General features: G+C 39.2%; 2 protein-coding genes across 4 annotated transcripts; one reads left to right on the top strand and one right to left on the bottom strand.

Annotated features, from left to right (window-relative positions):
- Positions 1 to 27: 27 nt before the first annotated feature.
- On the bottom strand, positions 28 to 4,893 carry LOC123314239 (D-glucuronyl C5-epimerase B). 2 transcript variants are annotated; one of them, XM_044899395.1, is made up of 5 exons: positions 4,641 to 4,893; positions 3,740 to 4,585; positions 3,358 to 3,679; positions 3,171 to 3,269; positions 28 to 157 (listed from the first exon to the last, which is right to left on the bottom strand). In XM_044899395.1, exons 1-5 carry the CDS (start codon positions 4,701 to 4,703, stop codon positions 69 to 71), a joined length of 1,419 nt encoding a protein of 472 aa, XP_044755330.1. In that variant the 5' UTR covers positions 4,704 to 4,893; the 3' UTR covers positions 28 to 68. The 2 variants fall into 2 exon arrangements, with proteins under 2 accessions (XP_044755330.1, XP_044755328.1); XM_044899393.1 differs by lacking the exon at positions 28 to 157 and having other exon boundaries at positions 2,039 to 3,269; positions 4,641 to 4,891.
- Positions 4,894 to 5,837: 944 nt separating this feature from the next.
- Positions 5,838 to 20,402, top strand: LOC123314241. 2 transcript variants are annotated; one of them, XM_044899400.1, is made up of 5 exons: positions 5,838 to 6,468; positions 11,466 to 11,736; positions 13,454 to 13,705; positions 15,783 to 16,154; positions 18,078 to 20,402. In XM_044899400.1, the coding sequence occupies exons 1-5, from the start codon at positions 6,457 to 6,459 to the stop codon at positions 18,461 to 18,463; spliced, it is 1,293 nt and encodes a 430-aa protein (XP_044755335.1). In that variant the 5' UTR covers positions 5,838 to 6,456; the 3' UTR covers positions 18,464 to 20,402. The 2 variants fall into 2 exon arrangements, with proteins under 2 accessions (XP_044755335.1, XP_044755336.1); XM_044899401.1 differs by having other exon boundaries at positions 13,454 to 13,645.
- The last annotated feature ends 605 nt before the right edge of the window (positions 20,403 to 21,007 follow it).

Here is a 21,007-nt window from a genome sequence, read left to right on the forward strand (position 1 = left end):
CCCCATTTAATTCGAGTGTTGTACATGAAATTTTGACGTTTTTTCCACTTCTTTCAATGCTGAAGCTGTCAGATGTAGGATTCGAAATTGTCATAGAGAAATTTCGATTTCACTTGAAAATTCTTCTGTAGTTTTTCGCCTTTCATCTGAAGGAGGGCTGAAAAATAGGGGCGTTTTTCTTTCAATTCACCAATATTGCACCCGCTTTTCAGATCCAGGGTGGTTCATGAACATCGTTGACATATGTATATGAGGAATAAGCACGCAGGCTTTGATTTAGGTAAAGAATTGATAAACCTTTTTTTACATAGGTAATATATTTTTGCTAATTTATTGTCTCAGTCAATTATCTCCATCAACTATGCAGTTCCTAGAGTAGAATTTTAAAGTACATAAAAAAATCGAAGACAGATTGATCATCAACGATACAATGTTCAGCAGAAACAGAATTTCAACGAAAAAATCTGAAAATTATCGACGAAAACAAAAATTAACAAGAGATGAAAAACAATTTAAGTCAGTGGAATGTGCGAGTAAAAACAAGATGTACGTCGTAAGACGTATTCAACAATTATGTAACCATAAAATCATCAATTCGTTCAAATTTTAGAGAACTGCAAGATTCCCATACTGTATAAGAAAAAGATGCAATCCAATTACTACATATTTGTTAGCATGTCATTGAAAGTTATATACAATAGATTAATTCCTCATAGATATAAATCTATTGAAATAATATTATCCGAATAAATATCACATCACTAGCAACTGAATAAAAAATTCAGATTGATGAATTCGTCATTGTAATGAACAAACAGAAGTATAGTTTTTTCCAGTAATCTCTTGAACGAAATTTTGGTAGGCAATACTTTTTTGTTAAAAAACTAACAAATTTTGATTTAGGAATCAAATGATTAAGATAAAAGTTATTTTTCAACTGAAAAGCTTTTGTTACGATACATTATTGAAAGTTCTACTATATTAATTTCCAAATCAGAGAATTTCTGTTAATTGTGTTCAAGATTACTTGATGATATTCTTATAAAACAACAAAAGTAAAATGAACGTAAGCATTTATTATTATTTGTGAAAAAAGGAAGACGGCCATCTATTTATTCACTGATTTGGATCAAAGAAAGTCAAATATATCACTAACACTTCACAGGCAACTACCAATTGAAGTTTTTCTATAGGTTCTTTTTACAATGGATGCAAGATATTTGGGCAACCCTGTACATAAATTCTATGGTTAAATAGCTCTTTACAAATATACAATAACTTGAAAACGCAACAAAACAAAGAGATTATTCTATAATTGACGTCTAAGATTAGGCAAGAAACGAAATGACTTAATGCTGGCGTACATATTCATCAGCATAAAATTCGGTTAGTTGTCAAAAAGCGAAATGAAAATTCAAAGCATTGGTCCTTCTATTCATGAGCTCGTGGAATGATTATTATCGAAATCTATAGTTTCGCGAAAAATAGTTTTCTCTTAGGAGTTACAATTTTCATGAAAGAAACCCACACCTGAACCTTGTACGCGAAGTGAATTAAAATATAAAAATAAAATAGCTTGCTATCGACATGTTTAAGGTATAGCTAGTAGCAAATTAAATAATATTTAAGTAAAGCGAAAAAATAATACTCTCAACCTGAACCCATTCTCGAGTTCCAAACGTAAATACAAATTATAGACGAATGCCGAAACTCGAATCAACACAACCTTAACGTTTAAGTTGCCGTTAAAAAAATTCGACGAAAATCGAATCGAAACATGTTGAAGAATCCATCGTCTCTAAAGTTCCTCCAATACTCAACAGTTTTATAGTTCAACAATTAAAAATAAATCAAAACCTCTCTATGAAATTGTAGAATTTCAATAAATAAAGAAATAAAACTTAGGATATGATGCGTTCCATTAATAAAGTGCCATCAAATACAATACATTCTTATATCACAGAAGAAATCAACAGACTCCCAATTTCATGTTTATTCGTTTCTGAAGAATCTTACGAACTGATCCGATTTTTTAAAATTTGAATCTGAAGACATAACGAATTCGTGTATGAACTGCGATCTTATATCGAAATGATTGTCTATAGACTATAACCCTTTAATAACCTCTGATTCATGCAAATTCTTTAACACATGTCTGTCCTCAACTTCACTGTTTGATATTTTTAAAAAAATGTTAGAAATGCGAAAAATTACATCATCCACTGATATCGATTAAGTTTCTGGATTTATGCGGAACCGATGAGCTCTAAAAAGAGCGAAACCTCTACTCTTCTTTGTTGGCTACACATACACGTTCTCTGTGGTTAAATACTTTTGTATTTATTGTATTATTTAAGGCGTCAACTCCATTGCCTTATTATTATTATGGTTTTTTCATCAATTATCGTCCACATCAACTCAAAATTACCAGGAGTATTTGAAAAATCCCCAAACTTCTTAATTTTTTTTCCTATTCACCAACTTACCCCAAAGATAAAATGACATTATCCAAAAAGAAAGATTCCGTATTTGCGTAAATATATCGATAATCAGTTCGTAATTCTCACAAGGGAAAAAATGGAGTAATGACACTCATTTCAACCGTATTTCCTATGTGGAAAAAGAAATCCCAAAACGTTAACACAAAATTGGCAAGTCTGCTACAAACCAACATCAATCATAAGACTTCTCGTCAGGCTAAAGAGTGAAAGTATGCGTATTCAATCAATGAACTCAATTATGCGGTGCCCTTTTACCGTTCATATAGCCAATCCACCTTTCGGCAGTCACTGTGAAAACCGATTCGTTCAATAACTTCCCTAATAACAACAACTGATTGATGTGGGTAGCATGGTAGTCCCATCGTGCAAGATTCGGCGCTATACCTAATGTAAAATGTCTCAAATCGTATGAGGTAACGCTACCCATGTCGAATAACGTGATCATACTTTTCAAGGAAACTACCCCGTCTTCGAAAAGTTCTTTAGCTAAGTCCGCTTGGCCTCGAGGTGCAATTTTAATAAGATCGTACAGCCCTAAGAGCGAGTAAATGAATCCGTTCAAAACGAAAGATGGAGGATTCGTCGGATATTCCTCATACCAGGAGTACTTATTTAAAAATGAAGTAAGAACGCCGCCTTTTGAACTAGGAAGTGAATAGGGTTTCAAACCTGCCATTGCTGCCACCAAATACTTAGCATCGCCGGAGTGATAGTATGCTCTGGACAAGACAGAGAGAGCATGCCCTTGTCCCATAGCGGAATACCAGCCTGGAATAAAACATTGATTCCTTATTATCTAAAACACACATCTTCATCTGAAATGAATAGATTCAGCAATTCACCATGTTTCATTTACCTGGTTCCAAATCTGAAAAACCACTGGCCAGATGTCTTCTCACAGGAATCGGCCAACCCCCATTGGCATCTTGATATTTAACAAACCACTCAGCGGCACTGTAAAAATTCGTCATATGTTCCGATGTGGAGAGGGTTAAGTTGGCAATAGACCCAAAACCAAAAAGTAAAATAGCGGTTACTTTCAACTTAGATCTAGGTATCCGTTTATGTTTCGTTTTCTCCCTCATCAAACTCAGTCCCTTGTCTAGATCAACAATTAAATCTCTAACTATTTTGCGCCATTCTTGAAAACTACCTATGCCATGGTAAATATTGTTATCCTATTAAAATAAATGATAAATTTGAACAAAGTAACCTCAAATTAACAATAAATTACTTACCTGTGCTGTTATTGGGACATCAGTTCCCATATAGTGCAGATTATAAACATCTCCTTTCTCCCTATTTTGCATCACAACAGTTAAAGTACTATTCCCTCCAAGCATCAAATTAACGCTTAGTACAAAATCTAATACATGATCCATTTTCAAATATATCATATCTGAAATGTGGTCTCCAGTACGAAACCTCAAAATATTACTAGTGACATTGCTATCAAATGTTCTTTCGAGAAATGACTCAGGTGGCACAGTCCATTTGGCTGAATTCCTATAAGAATCCTCAACAGTTTTTCTTCTAGGCTCTGGATCAGTAAGATTTTTACTGTAATGAGATAATCCAAACTGTGCTATTTGGGTAGCGTAGAAATAACCATGACTACCCCATTGAGTTGAAATAGGCACTCCTTCTATCGCACTAACATATTTCACTCTTTCCCTCATTTCAACATTATAGTTTTCAAAATACATGAAAACACCTCTGGGGTCATACCTCCCTTTAGGATAATATATCTTATTGTAACTGTTATGGGACCACTCAAATCTTTCTACACCATCAACATTGATTACTTTCCCATAAACTTCATAATACTTCTTCAAAAACGAAAACGGAAGGAAAACCTCATCGCCCTCCTTCCTGCAGCCAATAACATAATCGTTGTTAATGAAACAGTCTATTTCTTCAGTGCCTATAAACTCCTTCTGTTTATCCAAACTATTCCATTCCTTAAAATGTCTGTCTCCACATAGAGACCACATTGAAAATATAGTGAAAAAACCCAATAGGGTAACCAAAAACAGAGCTACTCTTATGTTGAACCTCATCATGATGAAGAACAACGGAGGTTCCTGAAATATTCAATAAGTAAATATTTGAGAAAGGTAGATAAACCGGAATATTTACTTTTGAAATGTGGAATATTTTGGAGGCCGCCACAGAGCCACATGGGGGTTGCGTATTATTCATTTAAGTTTTACATAACAGTAATATCTGAACTGAGTGATCGGTCTAGCTGAGCCCGTTTTTATAGAATTTTTCATTAAGTAAATGGCGAATAAAATTATTATTAGGAACTCATTATTGTTTGTTCGATCGCAAATCCATGTTGACTTTGACTAGGTTCATTGTTGACATAACTATGTTGATGTTTTGAAGGTGACATTGACCTACATTTTGACGTATAGGTAATCTTCTTCTTCTTTGTGCGTCCACCTACTTTCCACGTCAATATACGGGGGTTCATCAAATATTAACGACACAACTGCTGATGGTGCTGATCCCTCTTGGGTTGCTGTTGATCTTCTCTTGTCTTGTGGATGAGTTTAGTGGGTTTGTTCATAAAGAGAATTAAAATATAACGAAGTTTACGAATAGTTTATGATGAGAAATATCTTGTTTCTCGAGAGAATGTAGCTCTTTAACAAGCTTCACGATGACCCCACGATTGACTTCATGGGAATGTCTTCCGACTGTTCTGAAGAATTGAGGACACTGACATTGCATTCTGTTTGTGCTTAGAGGCTGTCTTCCCACCTGAAGAGTTGAAAGTTTTCTAGTGGCATAGTAGCACGTGGTGTATGTGTCAGTGCATGAATTATATACTGGTAGATTATTTGGGGGATAACTTAGCTAGGTTTTCCGTTCTCTTTCTCTCATACATAACCCTAAGATGATTTGGTTGACAAAGCATTACGAGTTGAACCTAGCTGTAAGAGTTTGAGATCAGCAACTCAAAATATACAGCAGCAGTATCACAGGGTCTACCACTAATGGGTCTTTGACGAATAGTGGCAAAATACTGTGAGAGTAAACTACTCTTTGGCCAACATTAAATGAATGGACCACTTGCACTCAATGTGTTCCACCAAAAAATATTAAGATGATACGAAATATACGTATCTTCCTCAACTTTTGATGAGCAGTTTATTATTGAACAAGTCTTTAGGTTTCTTCCGGGTTCTGGCTTAGTTTGCAAAATGGCACATAGACCTACCACAAATGGATTAGGAGGTTCTCATATAAATTTCATGTAGGACACATAAGCCAATTACCACCAGTTGATTTGGTGTGGTTGAAGCCAAAAGTTTCTGCCGAGGGAAAGAAGGTAAAATCCATTACATTGATTATTTCGCAGATAGTGGGAGTTGGATGGAAGTTAAAATATTGTTTTGATGTGGCACTGAAAGAATCAGAATAAATTATATGATTTTAACTTCCAGGACTTCTTCAAAGTTATATCTCTGATGATTTTGACACCAAAACTGTCTTGGATTGAATTCAAACTGCTTCCATTGGATCTCAGTGTCTGAGAAAGATCACTGAGGCAACTCCAGCGGCGTCGTACGCATCATGTGCCTCAAAAAACGAGTCCTAGCCCCCGCCGAGCCCACTGAAGTTGTCGCAAGTGAAGCTGGTCGCGTAAGGAAGGCGGAGTCCTGCTGGGCGTGCGCGCAGCAACGGCAGGAGTGCGCGATTCGGGCCGCCGCCGCACCTTCCTTCCGCCAACGCAATCGATCGCCTACTATGCTATGACAGTAGGTGGCGCGCTAGTCGGGCAGTTCGCAGGGTTGCTGTTTTGAGGGGTCATCGCAGTTTGATTGCATTTTGGATCAGAATGGACGAAAATAGGCGAATGGGGCCTTCAAAACGTGATGTTGTGGTGTAGTGCTAGTGTTTGTACGTGCGGCGCTGAGCTGGCCGCGTCATAGAAGATGCCGTGATGGCAAGAGAGGTACGATAGCTATGGCTCTATGACGGAAGTTTAGCGCCTATATCTCCAACGATCGCCTTCCAAAAACCAACATAAAACAAGCATCCAGCCCATAACCACCCTCCTCAAGATGTTCTGACACGACACATCTCTTCAAAACTGACACTCACCCTTAACCAACAACAAACGCAACATTCTCACCTCCATTCAGGCTCTCCCGTTCCTCAGATGCACGATGGGCCTTCGTTCGAACCGTCAACTTGATAGATAAAGAATTTTTTTTATAAAGCCGCATTCTGCACCTTCAAAAGGAGCCTCTCCTTTGTGGGTTGGGTTCCTAAGATGACCAATATTGTTTTTGACGTAGTGTCTCTCCTCCAGATTGATTTTTTCGAGGATAACAAGGTGTGCATGCACGAAATCGCGTGTGATCAACGAGCTTCGAGAGGAATATTTATGGGTGGAGGATGCGTTTTCATTCATAAACTTTTGATGGGTTGTTAACGATTAGAATTGCGTACGAGTGTAGTTGAGGGCATTCTTGCGCTGGCGGAGATCTAAGGCGGTCGGATTTCGGCATTCGATCTGATCGTGTGATCATTGCCATCATTTGAAATTTTCATTTCTGGAAACTGGTCGTTTTCACTCTGAATTTAACTGAAAATGTTGATCCTGAGAAGAGAATACCTAAATAGGAAAATAAAAAATGACAAAGATGTTTTTGATTTCCAATTCATATCGCTGCAGCATCATAAAACTGACTCTTTATTTGCATAGTTTCGTTAGCACATCAACTATCACCTGATCATGGAATTAATCATTTAAATTGTAATTATTTTCTGCCATTTAACGTATTTTTCGATATATGAGTCAACTGATGATTACATTTCCTTTGTATTGATTTGAAATGATCAGTTCGATAAACACTTATGGGCTTCCAGAAAGAAAGTTTTTCAAGTTGATTTTTGAGCTTCAAAGATAGTTATTGTGGTCTGTTTAGAGATCAATAATTGTCTGAATCGTCCGTCAAATTTCCCAAATTTAGGTTAGGATATTTGTTGTTGTCTTCAGAAATCATGTGGTCTCGACAGTGAATAATAAGATTTCATGACACCTGAGATTGATATTCGGCTACTTCTGATGGAATAAGAATTAATTAAAACAATTTAAAGTAACTCATTGGATTTACGGTGATTCTGGTAAAAACAATTCAGAAGCTTCACAGTCAAGACCCACACAATGATTGACAAATGGATATCTCTCAAATCCTTATTGATGAACGCATTCTGATACATATAGCAATTTTTCGTTTCTGAAATGGGACAACTTAAAGCTATCATTTACTATAAAACACTAGCCTAGGAATTGCAGTTGGGCTGTATACATAATAATACATTGAACTTAGCATTAGACCGACTTTAGAGTACCTAGCTCCTTCACCATTTTGCAACACATGTATTGAAATTGGTACTTGTACTTATATACTTTTTATTAATCTTCATGTGTATAATTTTATGTTTATGAGATGGAATGTTGGTGTTGAAACATCCTGACAATAATTTCACAGTGATCCCTCATTGTCTTGAGTTGCTGGATGCTACCATGATTGCACAGATTCACATAATAGAGCAAGTCATTGAAAATATTATTGCTTTGTTGCCATTGAGCATTTATTATTTTTGAACGATAATGCTACACTCCATCGTGATGGAATTTATGGATGAAGCTCTGAGAATTCGAAACAATCTCAAAATGGTGAAGCATTATACAGGATGGGCTTTTGAAAACTAAACAGATGGGATTACAGGTGGAATGAATTTATTTTGGAAAAATACTTGGATAAGTCAATTTTTGATTCGAGAAGGAAAACTTCTGAGAACAAATTCACAACCGTTCGTTTCCACTCTTAGTTTTACAACCCCAACCCCTAAATTTTGAATAGGAATGATAGGAAGAGAGATGCCTCATTCGAAAGGTATTTTTATTCTGAGTTCAGCAAATTTGATTTTTCATCATTTAATCCATTCGTTTCCAAAATATTCACATTTGAATTTGAATCAACGTTGGTTTTGCCTTTGAGCATGCTGTGTTAATACACAGAATTTGTAATACATTATCCTTTGATTTTGATGATAAACAACAGTTTCTCACTAGTTTTTCTTGAAAAATATTATGTATTTCAATTCTTTCTGTCAAGGAATAAACCAATAAATCAAACAGTAATATTTCGATGTCTGGTAAATGGCAAAATAAATGAGTGAGAGTTTGTTCGAAACACCCAGCATATTCAACGAAATGACTAGTAGTGTACAAAATTTAGATTTGAATATCTCGAAAACGAATGGAGAGAATGAAGAAAAATTAAGTTTGGAAAACTCGGAATAAAAAGACCTTTCAAATGAGGTATCACTCACCCCATCTTCCCTATTCAAAATTAGGGGTTGGGGTTGTAACACTAAGGGTTGAAACGATAGGGTCAAAAATTCAATCTTAAAAGTTGTTCCTCTTTAATTAAAAATCAACGTGTCGTAGCATTTTCTCGAAAAAAATTCATTTCGTCTGTTATCACGTCTTCAAAAACTCACCCTCCAATTACTTGGGTCCCAACCCTGTTTCTACTAAAAAATCGGCTGGAAACGATCTTATACCGATTCAAATACGTCCGAAATACATCATTTATGACCTAATCGAAAGTAACCCAGCGAAATAGGCACAACTATCGGTTTCCAGATGAGAAAGACTGCACGCCACCCCCTCGGAAAATCAGGGCATCCGATACGAGGTTCACTGACCCACTTATCAAACATACATTGACCCCGATGTCTCAGCGCGCCGCACACAACCCTGCCCCGGCGACCACCACCGCATCGGGGGCCCCCATCGACAACATCTAATCTACCACCGGACTTTATCGGCCCACTAATCATCAGTAGAAAAAATTCAATTCGCGCCACCTAGCCGAAAGTTCGGAGATCGCGGGTAAAAAGCGACAGACGCGGCAACGGCGCATTCTCGCGGAGTGCGGTCGCAGCACGGGCGGCAGGGTTGTAGGTGTGGAATAGGTCAGGAATCTCAGGTCGCTTTGGGATGCTGACGAGAACGGTCCGCGGGAACCGCTAGATAGAGGCGGACTGTCGTGTTCCGTGATAAGGCACCGCTGCCGCGTGTTACGAGAGGATTTCCCCGAAATGGGTGTGTTGCAGGTATAGTGTGCAATTTTTTTTTTTAATTTTATCGGGAAAGGTTCAGATTGTCCTCGCTCAAAATGGGATCATATCTTATCTTGAAACTCCGGGAACATCCTGTATTTGGAGTTGAAAAAACCGAAAGATTTGTCTAAGTGGGCTGTGCTCTGAAAAATTCCCAATTTTACCTTAAATATTCTCACTTCATGAAAGAGGTGGAAGCCTTAGTCCTTTTATGAGCTCAGCGAATATTTCAAATAGCAAGTTTTCGACATGAATTGTTAAAGATGAATTAAGTTAATTAACTGTTCATTCATTTATTTTTCTTATCGGATAATAAACCCATTGAAAGTTCAACAATAATGTGTTCTCATCTAAATTATTCTCTAATCATTAAAAAAATGTTCAAGAGACTGTTCATCCATCTCACGAAGACAAAATTTCGGTCATACATCCCATGAAGAAAAAATGCTCGTACAAATTCAATGTAGTTGCAAGATGGCGAAAGCGCTAGTGTCACAAAACAATTGAAGTGTACACACCGACAAAATTAGGGGAACGAACAAACTATCAACAAAATTTTTCATTTTTCCTTCAACCCTTTGGCCAATTTCATCAATGCTTTTTTTTGAATTATAGCTCGATTCTTCGTAAATATGACTATTTAGATTACGTCTTCAATTACTTCGTTTCTTGGTATGCACAAGGAGCAACAAAAGAATGAAAAGTAAGCTCTTATTCAGAACACCCTGTGTGGTGATTTGATGAAGACGAAAATATTTAAAAGTACTCAGATATTGCGGCATCTTTTCTGAATATTTCCTGTTTATTTTCACAGCAATAGCTCAATTTTGAAAGAAATTACAGCACCTTGATTAGTAATGGCCAGAAGGTTTTCCAATCGAGCATGTTTGGGACGTGTTAGGTAAAAGGCTTGAGAAAGAGATATTGAGAAAAGATTGAGCAAAATCTGAGTGTTCGTATTTAAAATTCACACCACAGAGTGTCCCGAATAAAAATATAGGGTTGATGTGGCCGATACCTACTTGATGAAACTGATACTTTGTTTTTTCCCCTAACTTTGACGGTGTCTATATTTTTTTTTTACTGGGAGGAAAACTATCAATGGCGAAGATCTGTAGAATGAACTGTTCATCGACGTCATGGAAGAAACACTGGTTGCACAAATTTAAATCCAGACTTTTTCTAGTGGTAGAGAAAAATTTCAGTATGGTTACGAAATGGCGAAAGCGCGTATTCTTGATATTCTTTTATTTATTTAGTTCCTATCACTCAAGCCATAGAAAATCTTTACGGAATCATTCTCATTCATAAATGAAATATGTTACTTAAAGTAACAACCATAACATTAGAAACCAATACAGCAAAAATAGCACAAATCGAGCTATAACACTCAAATCATATTTAATATTTCGTTTTATTCAAAATGTCGAACCGTAAAACCAAGTTTTTTATGAAGAGACTGCAGAAGGGAAGAAAGTTCTTCAGTTGAATGTGAATCGTTCAAATTATTGATCGTTCATCACAGAAAGAAACAAATTTGTACGTACAAATTCAATGCTGTTGCAAAATGGCGGAAGTACTCAAACAATAAGACATTTTTGATGCCTATATTTTTAGATGTGTGTAAATTCTAAAACAGTTATTGAAAGAACTTGATGATAGGACGACTATGATAGAGGACAAAGCAAAAAGTTGCAATTAAGGTTGAAGCAATAGGGCCCTATCGCCAAGGAAAATTTTCTCTTGTACAAAATCTTCACCCGGATGTTCAACTCTTACTCAATAACATTTTTCTCTTTTTTTTTGCAGGAGTCCCGCGGAAAGAGACCCTTCAAATTATGGGACGGACGTCGTAGCGTTCGGAAGGGGTTGGTGGTGGGCAGTCTAGATGAGCTAGTGCAGAGGGGCAGAGACAAGCTAGGCGTATCGTTGGGGGAGCCTGTGAGGGTGGTGTTGGAGAGCGACGGCACCCAGGTGGAGGACGGGGAGTACTTCAGGACTCTGCCCGCCAACTCGGTGCTTCTTCTTCTCAGACCAGGCGAACGATGGTTACCCGCCGGCGTGGATGTCATCAAAGCAGGTGCGCAGGAAACATTCGGAATTTGGGAAAAGATTGTGGGAAAATTATCGGTTTTAAGAGAACCTGAAATCTTTTTGGGAAATTTAATGGTTTTTAGCCAAAATTTACACCAAGGAAAGTGTGATAGCCAAGGTTGAAATGTTTTCCTTTCAGTTCTCCCGAAAACAGTCTTCATTAGATTAAACTTAGGGGAACCAACTCTTGAAATATACAGGGTTTTCTTAAATGAATGGAACAAACTTAGTCCAAGGATAGTTGACATCCAAACGAGTCTAAACTGAGATCATACGAGGATATATTGAAAAATTCTTAGCCTACTATAGAACCAAACAAAATTTCAATGTCAAAATATTTTATTACTCAACATATTCTCCTCCATTCCATCGATTGTTGCTTTGTTTCTAGATCGTAGAAATGTACCCAAGTCCCATCCATAGTAACAATTCGGTTTAAGAAGTCTACATCGTTTTCAAATCGAGCACATATCCAACGCGATGCTTCTACCCTTGCACGCTTTTGGTCAACATTCAAACATTTGGGGTTCCATTTTGCAACAATTTTTCTCATGTCCAAATTAACGTGAACTATGTGATGAACTCGTTCGTATGAAATATTCAGTACTTCAGATATCCGTTTTAGCCCTTAGTACTTGATGATGGCTCAATACTCCAATTTTTCGATTTTCACAATTTCGGTGGCATCTTCTTTGATTTAATTCATTGCGTAACTCTGGTTCGCTTTTTTGACCTCAAACTTCACACTGACACTTCTAATGAGTTATTGTTCGTTGCTACGGTGACGCAATTTTTTTTTATGCATGGAACTGGCCTAGGCTAACTAGATATCAATACATCCTCGTAAACTGTTTCTCCTGAAAGATAGATAATAAATGGAAAAAAGCAACGTTTTTCTCACGATTACATTTCCGAAATCCACTGCTGAAAGAAAAGCATATGATTATGCTTTTATTTTCCGAAATTATTGAGATAAAACATGGGACAATAATTTCTTCAGATAATTTCACAGTTTACGATACAGAATGTCCAGAACTCAATATAACTGTGAGCGACCCCTATGTTTTATTTTTGCCAGGAGCACCCCATTTTCGGAGTTAAAGCCCCCTGTTATTTTTAGAATCGCCAAGATGACCTACTCCTAGACCAAGTTTGTCCAATTACGTATTACACCCTGTATATACCAGATTCGAACCCTTTTCTCTTAGTTCATAAGAAAAAAGGCTCTGACAGACGAACGACCGGAAAACTAGGGGTGGATCATATGACACTGCAAGGAGACTTCAATGCGCTATACACTGCAACATGCAACACAACTCGAATTCTGTTGCCTTCAAAAAAATTTCCCATCTTGAATCGTAAGCATCAACTGAATTCTTTCCAGTCTCCCCCACACCAAAAAAAAAAACCTTCCTTTGATGTACAGCTTTGTAAACGCAGGCCAACTCTGTCGAACCGTTGGAAAACGTTCGCATGGATTCGGCAATGCCGTCCCCACCATATCCAAAGCGAAGATTATAGAGTCTATGAGCTTAGATCCAAAGTATCTCAATCTCTATTCACATGCGCGTTCGATTTTCTGTGTTGGCGAGGAGTTACGAGTTGCGTTGCAAGTTGCACGTTGCACGTTGCACGTTGCGTTCGTGCGTCGCCTAGACGCGGCCTGTCCTCGATTTCTCTAAGCTGGTGAACTTTCTCCTCAGTAGCAATCAGCGCAATACCGAAAATCGTTTGCGAAACGATTCACGCACTCGAGCTGCACGATGAGCAGCCCTCCTGGAAGATCATGGACAACAAGGGCCGGGTCACCGTCGTTTTGCACTGGGACCAACGATCGGGTCCCTCCAGGGCTTCCTCGGAGGCGCCGTCACCCGCCCCCGGAAAATTCTCTCCAAGTAAGCGACCGCCCCTCGTCATCCAAACGTCTGCGGGCCAAAACGGCTCGTCTCCCAAAGGTGCGTATGCATGCGCGAGCCGAACCGTTCGCGAACGTTCGCTACAAACGCTCGTGAGCCGTTCGTGAACTGTTAGATTTGTAGATTCAGAACCGTCAGTTCTAGGGACGAAGCGGAGTGAACTGAAGGAACCGTTCGCGAAGATTCTGTGTTCTCGATATTCGTCACAGGTCAGATCTCCAAACAAATCTAACGGAACTGTTCGTAGAAAGGCGAATTGCTCCAAAGATTTCTCGGGCCTAACACTTTTAAAGATTGGAATGGGATTCTGAACCTTTTCTCGAACTATAAGTTCGATCAAGATTTGAACGAAGCTTCGAACAATCAGCGAACCGCAACGAACCGTTCGCTAATCGCACTGAACCGTTCGCGAACTGTTAGTAATCAAAATTGGAATGAAGTTTCGGGCTCTTAATAATGTGCTCTGAACCATTCTAAATTTTTCAACTGGGTAGCATATATAACTATTTGTTAACCATCAGTTCATAAGATTGGAGCTCCAAAGCGTCCACTCTGAATCGTTCGCGAATTATTAGTTGTAAAGACTGGAACGAGGTTTGAACTTCTGAAAAAAAAACTGAAAGCAAAAGAATCATCAATCAGCTCCAGCTGTCTAGTATGAAATTGAGTTTGAGCAATGAGCGAACACAATGAACCGTTCGTGAACGATACTGAACTGTTCGCGAACAGTACTCTGAACCATTCATGAACGTTAGTTTCCAAATTGTGGAGGTTGCAAGAACTAAATGAGTAACTTCTCTTTTAATACAGCTGCTGACGAACTTTGAATGACTACTTTGAGATCTTTTGACCTTCATTGTTCGTAAAGCACAGTTCCACATGCTTATACATTATATCACAAGCTCCATCACAAGTAATGAAGGGTACCAATCAGTTTGCAACCCCGATTTGACTAGCGGTCGTTGTTCTCTTTATTGCTTCGGTTGCTACCATCAAACGGGCTTTAGATCGTGAATCCTCATTCAACGAACGGTTCGTGAACGGTACTGAACTGTTCGCGAACAGTACATAGAACCTTTCATGAAAGTTAGTTTCCAAATTGTGAAGGTTGCAAGAACTAAATGAGTAGCTTCCTCTTCAAGACAGCTGTTGACGAACTTTGAATGACTAGTTTGGGATCTTTTGACCTTCGTTGTTCGTAAAGCACAGTTCCGCATGCTTCTACAGTAGATCACAAGCTCAATTACAAATAATGAAGGGTACCAATCAATTTTCAACCCCGATTCGACTAGCGGTCGTTGTTTTCTCTGTTGCTTCGGTTGCTACCATCAAACGGGCGTTCGATCGTGAACACTTGTTCAACGAACGGTTCGTGAATGGTATTGAACTGTTCGCGAACACTACTCTGAACCATTTATGAACGTTAGTTTCCAAGTTGATAAGGTTGCAAGGCCTAAATGAGTAACTTCTCCTTCAAGACAGCTGTTGACGAACTTTGAATGACTAGTTTGAGAACTTTTGACCTTCGTTGTTCGTAAAGCACAGTTCCTCATGCTTTCACAGTATATCACAAGCTCGATCTCAAGTATTGAAGGGTACCAATCAGTTTTCAACTCCGATATGACTAGCGGTCGTTGTTTTCTTTATTGCTTGGGTTGCTACCATCACACGGGCGTTTGATCGTAAATCCTTATTCAACGAACGGTTCGTGAACGGTACTGAACTGTTCGCGAACAGTACTCTGAACCATTCACGAACGTTAGTTTCCAAGTTGATAAGGTTGCAAGAACTAAATGAGTAACTTCTGCTTCAAGACAGCTGTTGACGAACTTTGAATGACTAGTTTGAGATCTTTTGACCCTCGTTGTTCGTAAAACACAGTTCCACATGCTTCTACAGAAATTCACAAGCTCGATCACAAGTAATGAAGCGTACCAATCAGTTTTCAACCCCAATTTAACTAACGGTTATTGTTTTCTTCATTTCTTCGTTCGCTACCATCAAACGGGCGTTTGATCGTGAACCTTCATCCAACGAACGGTTCGCGAACGGTACGGCTCGTAAGTGTGTACGCAACTCGCATCAACAAACCGTCACCAACCGAATACCCTTCCAGGTCCGCAGCAGGTACGCTACGCGAGTCCCCAGATCACTGTGATAAACCACGACGACGTCAGATCTGGGCACAGGCTGTCCAAGCAGAGCACGTCGCTGGAGGGCGCCACCATACATGTGCACACGCCCGAGTGTGCGCACCACGTGCACCTGCCGCGTGCCGGCAGCCCGCAGAGCAACGGCGTCGAGTGCGACTTCCACTGCTGCGCGCTGCACGAGGAGGGCAGGAAGATAGCGGTTCATAAGTCGGTGGCCACGTCGCCCATACAGGACGCGCAGCAGCAGACATCACCTCAACCTCCGACCTCAAGACACGTGCGTTTTTTAGACGTTGAAGGTGGCGGCCGTAACGGCGGGCATGACAAGAACAATGGTAAGTCGCTCAGATTTTCATGTTTCATTCGCCGAATACCAAAACGATGGTGTGTATGTTGAGATATTCTAGAAAAAAATGCATAAGACGCTTTCGGAATTGAATTAGATAAGAACAAAAACTGGATCGTAGAGTTCCTCGTTCCACAATTAACTAAAAGTTAGTCTTGACAATAAGCAGCATTTTTTCAAGTCAAGATTGAGGTCCAGCAGGTGTTAACATAGATGCCCCTTTGGAAAGTTCATCAGCTTCTTCTTTTTATACCAGAGCTTGTGAGCTGCAAAAGACCGACCAGATAACTGGGTTGGTTAGGAATTCTCCTAGGGTTGGAAACTGGATCATAGAGTTCCTCTTGGTCCACTAGTAACTAAGGTTAGTCTTGACGATTAGCAGCATTTTTTCAAGCCAAGAGTCAAGCCATGGGAAGACCAAATCAATTTCTTACAATCATCAAATATCCAACCAGATTGCTGGCAACTCACTGGTGGTATTGAGCCATAGTGCGCGAGTGAAGAACCAATCTTTCCTATTTCAATAAAGGCAATAACCAAGGGACCATGGATTAGGCTAACCTCTGGCCAATAGTGAGTGAATCTTGCAAGGCTCACTCAGTTCCAATCCAACACATGGAGTGGTTTTTTGTGATGAAGGTTGACAAATGGATGAAGCCCAAATTTCTTCATAACCCGCTATAGTTTCCCTGTAAAAGGGCGGGACCTGAAGCTATATATGGCATCAAAGGCCACGAACTGATTGATTGATGGATTGAGGTCCAGCAGGTGTTAACATGGATGCCTTTTTGGCAAGTTCATCAGCTTCTTCTTCTTATACCAGAGCTATTGAGCTGCAAAAGACCGACCAAAAAACACTGGGTTGGTTAGGAACTCTCTTTGGGGTGGAAAATGGATCATAGAGTTCCTCTTGGTCCACTTAGGTTAGTCCTTAACAATTAGCAGCATTTTTTCAAAACGAGATTTATGCAAGCCATGGAAAGACCAAATAAAATTCCTGCAATCATCAAATATTCAGCCAGATTGCTGGCAACCCACTGGTAGTATTCAGCCACCATTGGGACCTGAATCAAAGGCCACGAATTGATTGATTTTCTGAACAAAAGCGGTAGTGGTAGAGCCTTCATCCTGAATCAATATTCGCAGTTATTACCAGTAGAAAAATATCAGTTGAGTGTAGAAGTCCCTTGGTTCGTCAGATAAGGACAAATGTATACCATCAGCTGTTTATTTTTTGGTCCACAGAGCTTTCATATCTCATCTGGGACTTTTTCATGCAGTAAGAAGATCTTTGTATGGATTGTCACGTCAGCAGTCTCACCATTACCAGATGCTCAGTTCATATGGCAGCTTCAGAAAGTTTTTGATGTAAGCTGGTGAAGGTACCACGAATATTTTAGCTTTTGCAAGTTCAGAAGTGTTCCTCCAGTAGTATTTCTATTGTTAGCCCACTATTATTGAACAGCTGCCTTTTATAGATCCCTCTTAGTCCCACAAAGGGATTGAGATCCAGCAGATGTTAATATTGATATCCTTTTCGTAAGTTGACCAGCTTCTTCTTCTTGTACCAGAGCTTGTGAGCTGCAAGGGACCGACCAATGGTGGGGAAGATAACGTCAACACAGTGATTGGTCTGTATGTAGCAGGTCTAGCTTCTTCTTGTTTGCATTTCTCCCAAAACCATCTCGTGAATAGAATTTCGGTGATCAATAGGGCCATCACCTTCTGAAGGTTGATGTTTTGCAAGTTCATTTCTCGATTCACCTTATTTTATATACGGTTTTGCACTGAACCATAAGAGTTACCTTAGTCTAAGAAATCTGATCCGATGCTAGGAATGATGGGATCTCCCCGTCATTACCCCGGCACCATCCCCTGAAGACTAATAGCTCCTTCTGCTTCCCCTTTGCAGTGCAGTCCGAACACGAGAGTTCCGAGAGCGAGACCGAGAACACCGTGATGGAGGACGAGGCCGTCACCTCAGAAAAGTTCCTGCTGTTAATCGATCAACTTAGTGTAGAACAGAAGCGTCACTTGAGCATCAAAGATATCGGCATAATCCTAGAGAGACTCAGTTCGAAGATCCTGGACGTTGAACGTTTAGACCGCGAAAGTGAAAGTGACGACTGTTACAACTGGACTATCAAGGCCACCATAAGGGGGGACGTGCTCAGGGAGCTGGGGGTGATCTACAACGGCAACTACTACGCAATATCCGAACACCCCGGTTACAGGGAGGAGAACGAGGGGGTCGTGGAGGAGGTGGAGGAGGAGGAAGAGGAGGAGGATCGGCTGTGAGATAAACGACTGCCATTTCCTTTGTCATAAGCACAAATCAAGACTATAATAATTCAGGTGTGGTATATATTTATTCACATATCGCGTGATGAAACTTTTCTGGCCTACGATGGTCGATTTTGAGTATGCCTGACCCGAAAGTCTTGACTTACAACAAGTCCACCCGCCGCGCTACGGAGCAAGGTGCTATACAGAACCAACAAGTTCGCCCCTAGATGCCAAAACTCGCTCGTTGAGATATCTCTAAGGTGACGCCATGGGGATGGTCCCAACTTGTCGCCAAACATTAAGGTCTTCCCATAATCGAGAAAGAACTGTGACAATCGGGAGACGATTATTCGTATATTTCACTCACCCCACCACATACATACACACCTGTTTTATGTAGGATACTGTTGAATCTGGACGTAATTTGTTGATGATAACAAAACTGTTCGCTTTTATGATTGTTTGTTGTGTGCGTCTTGTAATTCATGAGACGCCGAAAGGACAGTGGTGAGTTATGAGAAAAAAAAAAAAGTTCGGTGCGCGTCGCGCTGTTTCGTGAAACAAAGCGATTTTTCACCTTTTCCTTAGCTAATAGACGATGGACTATAACAAATTGACATTAAATCATAGGTGTGTTATCACAATGCTGATCCATTGGAGGAACAAGATCTGGTAACACAAAATTCACTCATATATCTTCTGTTTTTCCTGACTGAAATTTGCTGAGCAAATTTCGCATTATGTTAGGTTTTATATCGATAATTCTTTTTACTAACTTCTTTTTAACATGTATTATAACTCAAAGTTTTTTCGGGAACAATCAATTCGGAATTTATCCAGCATTCATCCAGCGGTGTGGAAATCGATTTGAAATTAAAGTCAACCTCTAATTCTACAAAAACTCCAATATAATCAATGATAATCATTAACACACTGATTAAATCATGTTGGGATGATAGACTAACCGTTGGCGACATTTTCATTTCGTGGAATTTTTTTCAATATTATGCATTCTCTTCAACGAAGTTTCTTTTGAACCTTCGTCCGATTTCAGCAGTTTTTTTTGGAACTTGAGCTTGATTCCCTAGTAACTTTGTCAGTTCCCCTAATTTACAAAAAATATTCCGCTCAAATCATCTCTCAATAAGCCTCCACATTAGGGAACAGAATGTTGATTTTCATATCACAAGGATTAGTTTATTAGACGTCAGAAATGTCGTTGGCCGTTAGTCTACTGGTGTAATTTTTCGATAAACCCGCCCTCAAAAGCTTTGAAAATGATATCTTGAACCATAATTTGTGGCCAAAAAAGATGTGTGATGACTTTCGCCTTTTCTTCCTTTCAGTGCCAAAACTTTAGAAAATTTGTATTTTTCGTATATCGTAACTGTACGATAAGTTGCAATAATGAATTTTGCATTACCGTCTCAATGCGCGGCGTTTTGTGATTCTGATGTCTTGTCAATAACGAAGAAGAAGGCAGAAAGAATAATACCTTGACGTTGATGAAAAAGCAATTTCAATCAAATGAAATATTTAGATGGATGGAAATATACAAAGTTTATAGCTTTATCCTGACGGTGTGGTATAGTAAGATTTTTCCACAGATTTAGGCGGTAAGGGATTCTGTCATTTATGTCAAATTACTGCCGAGCGCCGAGGGGTGGGGGAAGATTGAATCTTTCCTCAAATCTCTGCGTCAGGTCAGATTTATCTAGGTATAAGTTTGGTCCCTACTCTCCATCCTGCTATCTATAGATAGGAAACCGTTTTTGCCTTCACAACGTAATAGCGACGAAAGCCAACTTCCAAATTCACCTGATTGGGATCAATCAAGTTCAAAGACATCCCTTCTGACAGGAAACGTATTGTAGGTTGACCCTTGAAACAGACACTCACGAGGTGTCATTTACCGGGTGGCTTTAGAAAGGAGAATGAGATGAAACTCTCTTACTTTTAGAGAGTTAGGAACACCTAACTCTCTTTTAGAGAGTTAGGAACACCTAACTCTCTAAACTTCAGAGAGTTAGGTCACTCGCTCTCTTTGTCAGATAGTTCAGTAAAGCCTAAACCAATAGGTGCCGAATAATTGCACATGAATGTAACGACTATAATAATACTTTCGAAATAAAAAGTGTCTACATCTGTATGGAGAAGTGAAGTATAACTCTTGAATTTTCAGATTATTGGGGGAAAAACCTAAATTTTCCATATTTCCAAGAATTTGGTTAGTTTTGACTTCCAAATCTTCAGAAGGTTTGATAACGTCCAACTCTCTAAACCTCAAGGAGTCGAACATTGCTTTACTCTCTTTATTTTAGGGAGTTATATTAGGTTTCCACTTCTTAGAAAGGGGTTAGGTCCAACTCTCTAATATCAAGGGACTCAGGAATGGTCCAACTTTCCGAACAGTTTAGAAAGTTATAACCCTCCATGTTTCAGTAATCAAGATAACGTCTGAATCTCCTACTTTAAGAGTCTAAGGCTGAGGGTTAGGGAGTAGAGTATTGCTTGCCTCTCTATATTTTAGAGAGTTATATTAGGTTTCCAATTCTG

Source organism: Coccinella septempunctata, chromosome 5 (genome assembly GCF_907165205.1).
Source record: "Coccinella septempunctata chromosome 5, icCocSept1.1, whole genome shotgun sequence".
NCBI lineage: Eukaryota > Metazoa > Arthropoda > Insecta > Coleoptera > Coccinellidae > Coccinella > Coccinella septempunctata.

Excerpts from the sequence above, each read along its gene's own strand:
- LOC123314239 (XM_044899393.1), bottom strand. The coding sequence starts at position 4,703 with ATGAATAATACGCAACCCCCATGTGGCTCTGTGGCGGCCTCCAAAATA. Across the intron at positions 4,586-4,640 it reads AAATATTCCACATTTCAAAA|GAACCTCCGTTGTTCTTCAT; the intron begins GTAAATATTCCG and ends TGAATATTTCAG. Across the intron at positions 3,680-3,739 it reads ATGTCCCAATAACAGCACAG|GATAACAATATTTACCATGG; the intron begins GTAAGTAATTTA and ends TTATTTTAATAG.
- LOC123314241 (XM_044899400.1), top strand. Across the intron at positions 13,706-15,782 it reads AAACGGCTCGTCTCCCAAAG|GTCCGCAGCAGGTACGCTAC; the intron begins GTGCGTATGCAT and ends ATACCCTTCCAG. Across the intron at positions 16,155-18,077 it reads CGGGCATGACAAGAACAATG|TGCAGTCCGAACACGAGAGT; the intron begins GTAAGTCGCTCA and ends TCCCCTTTGCAG.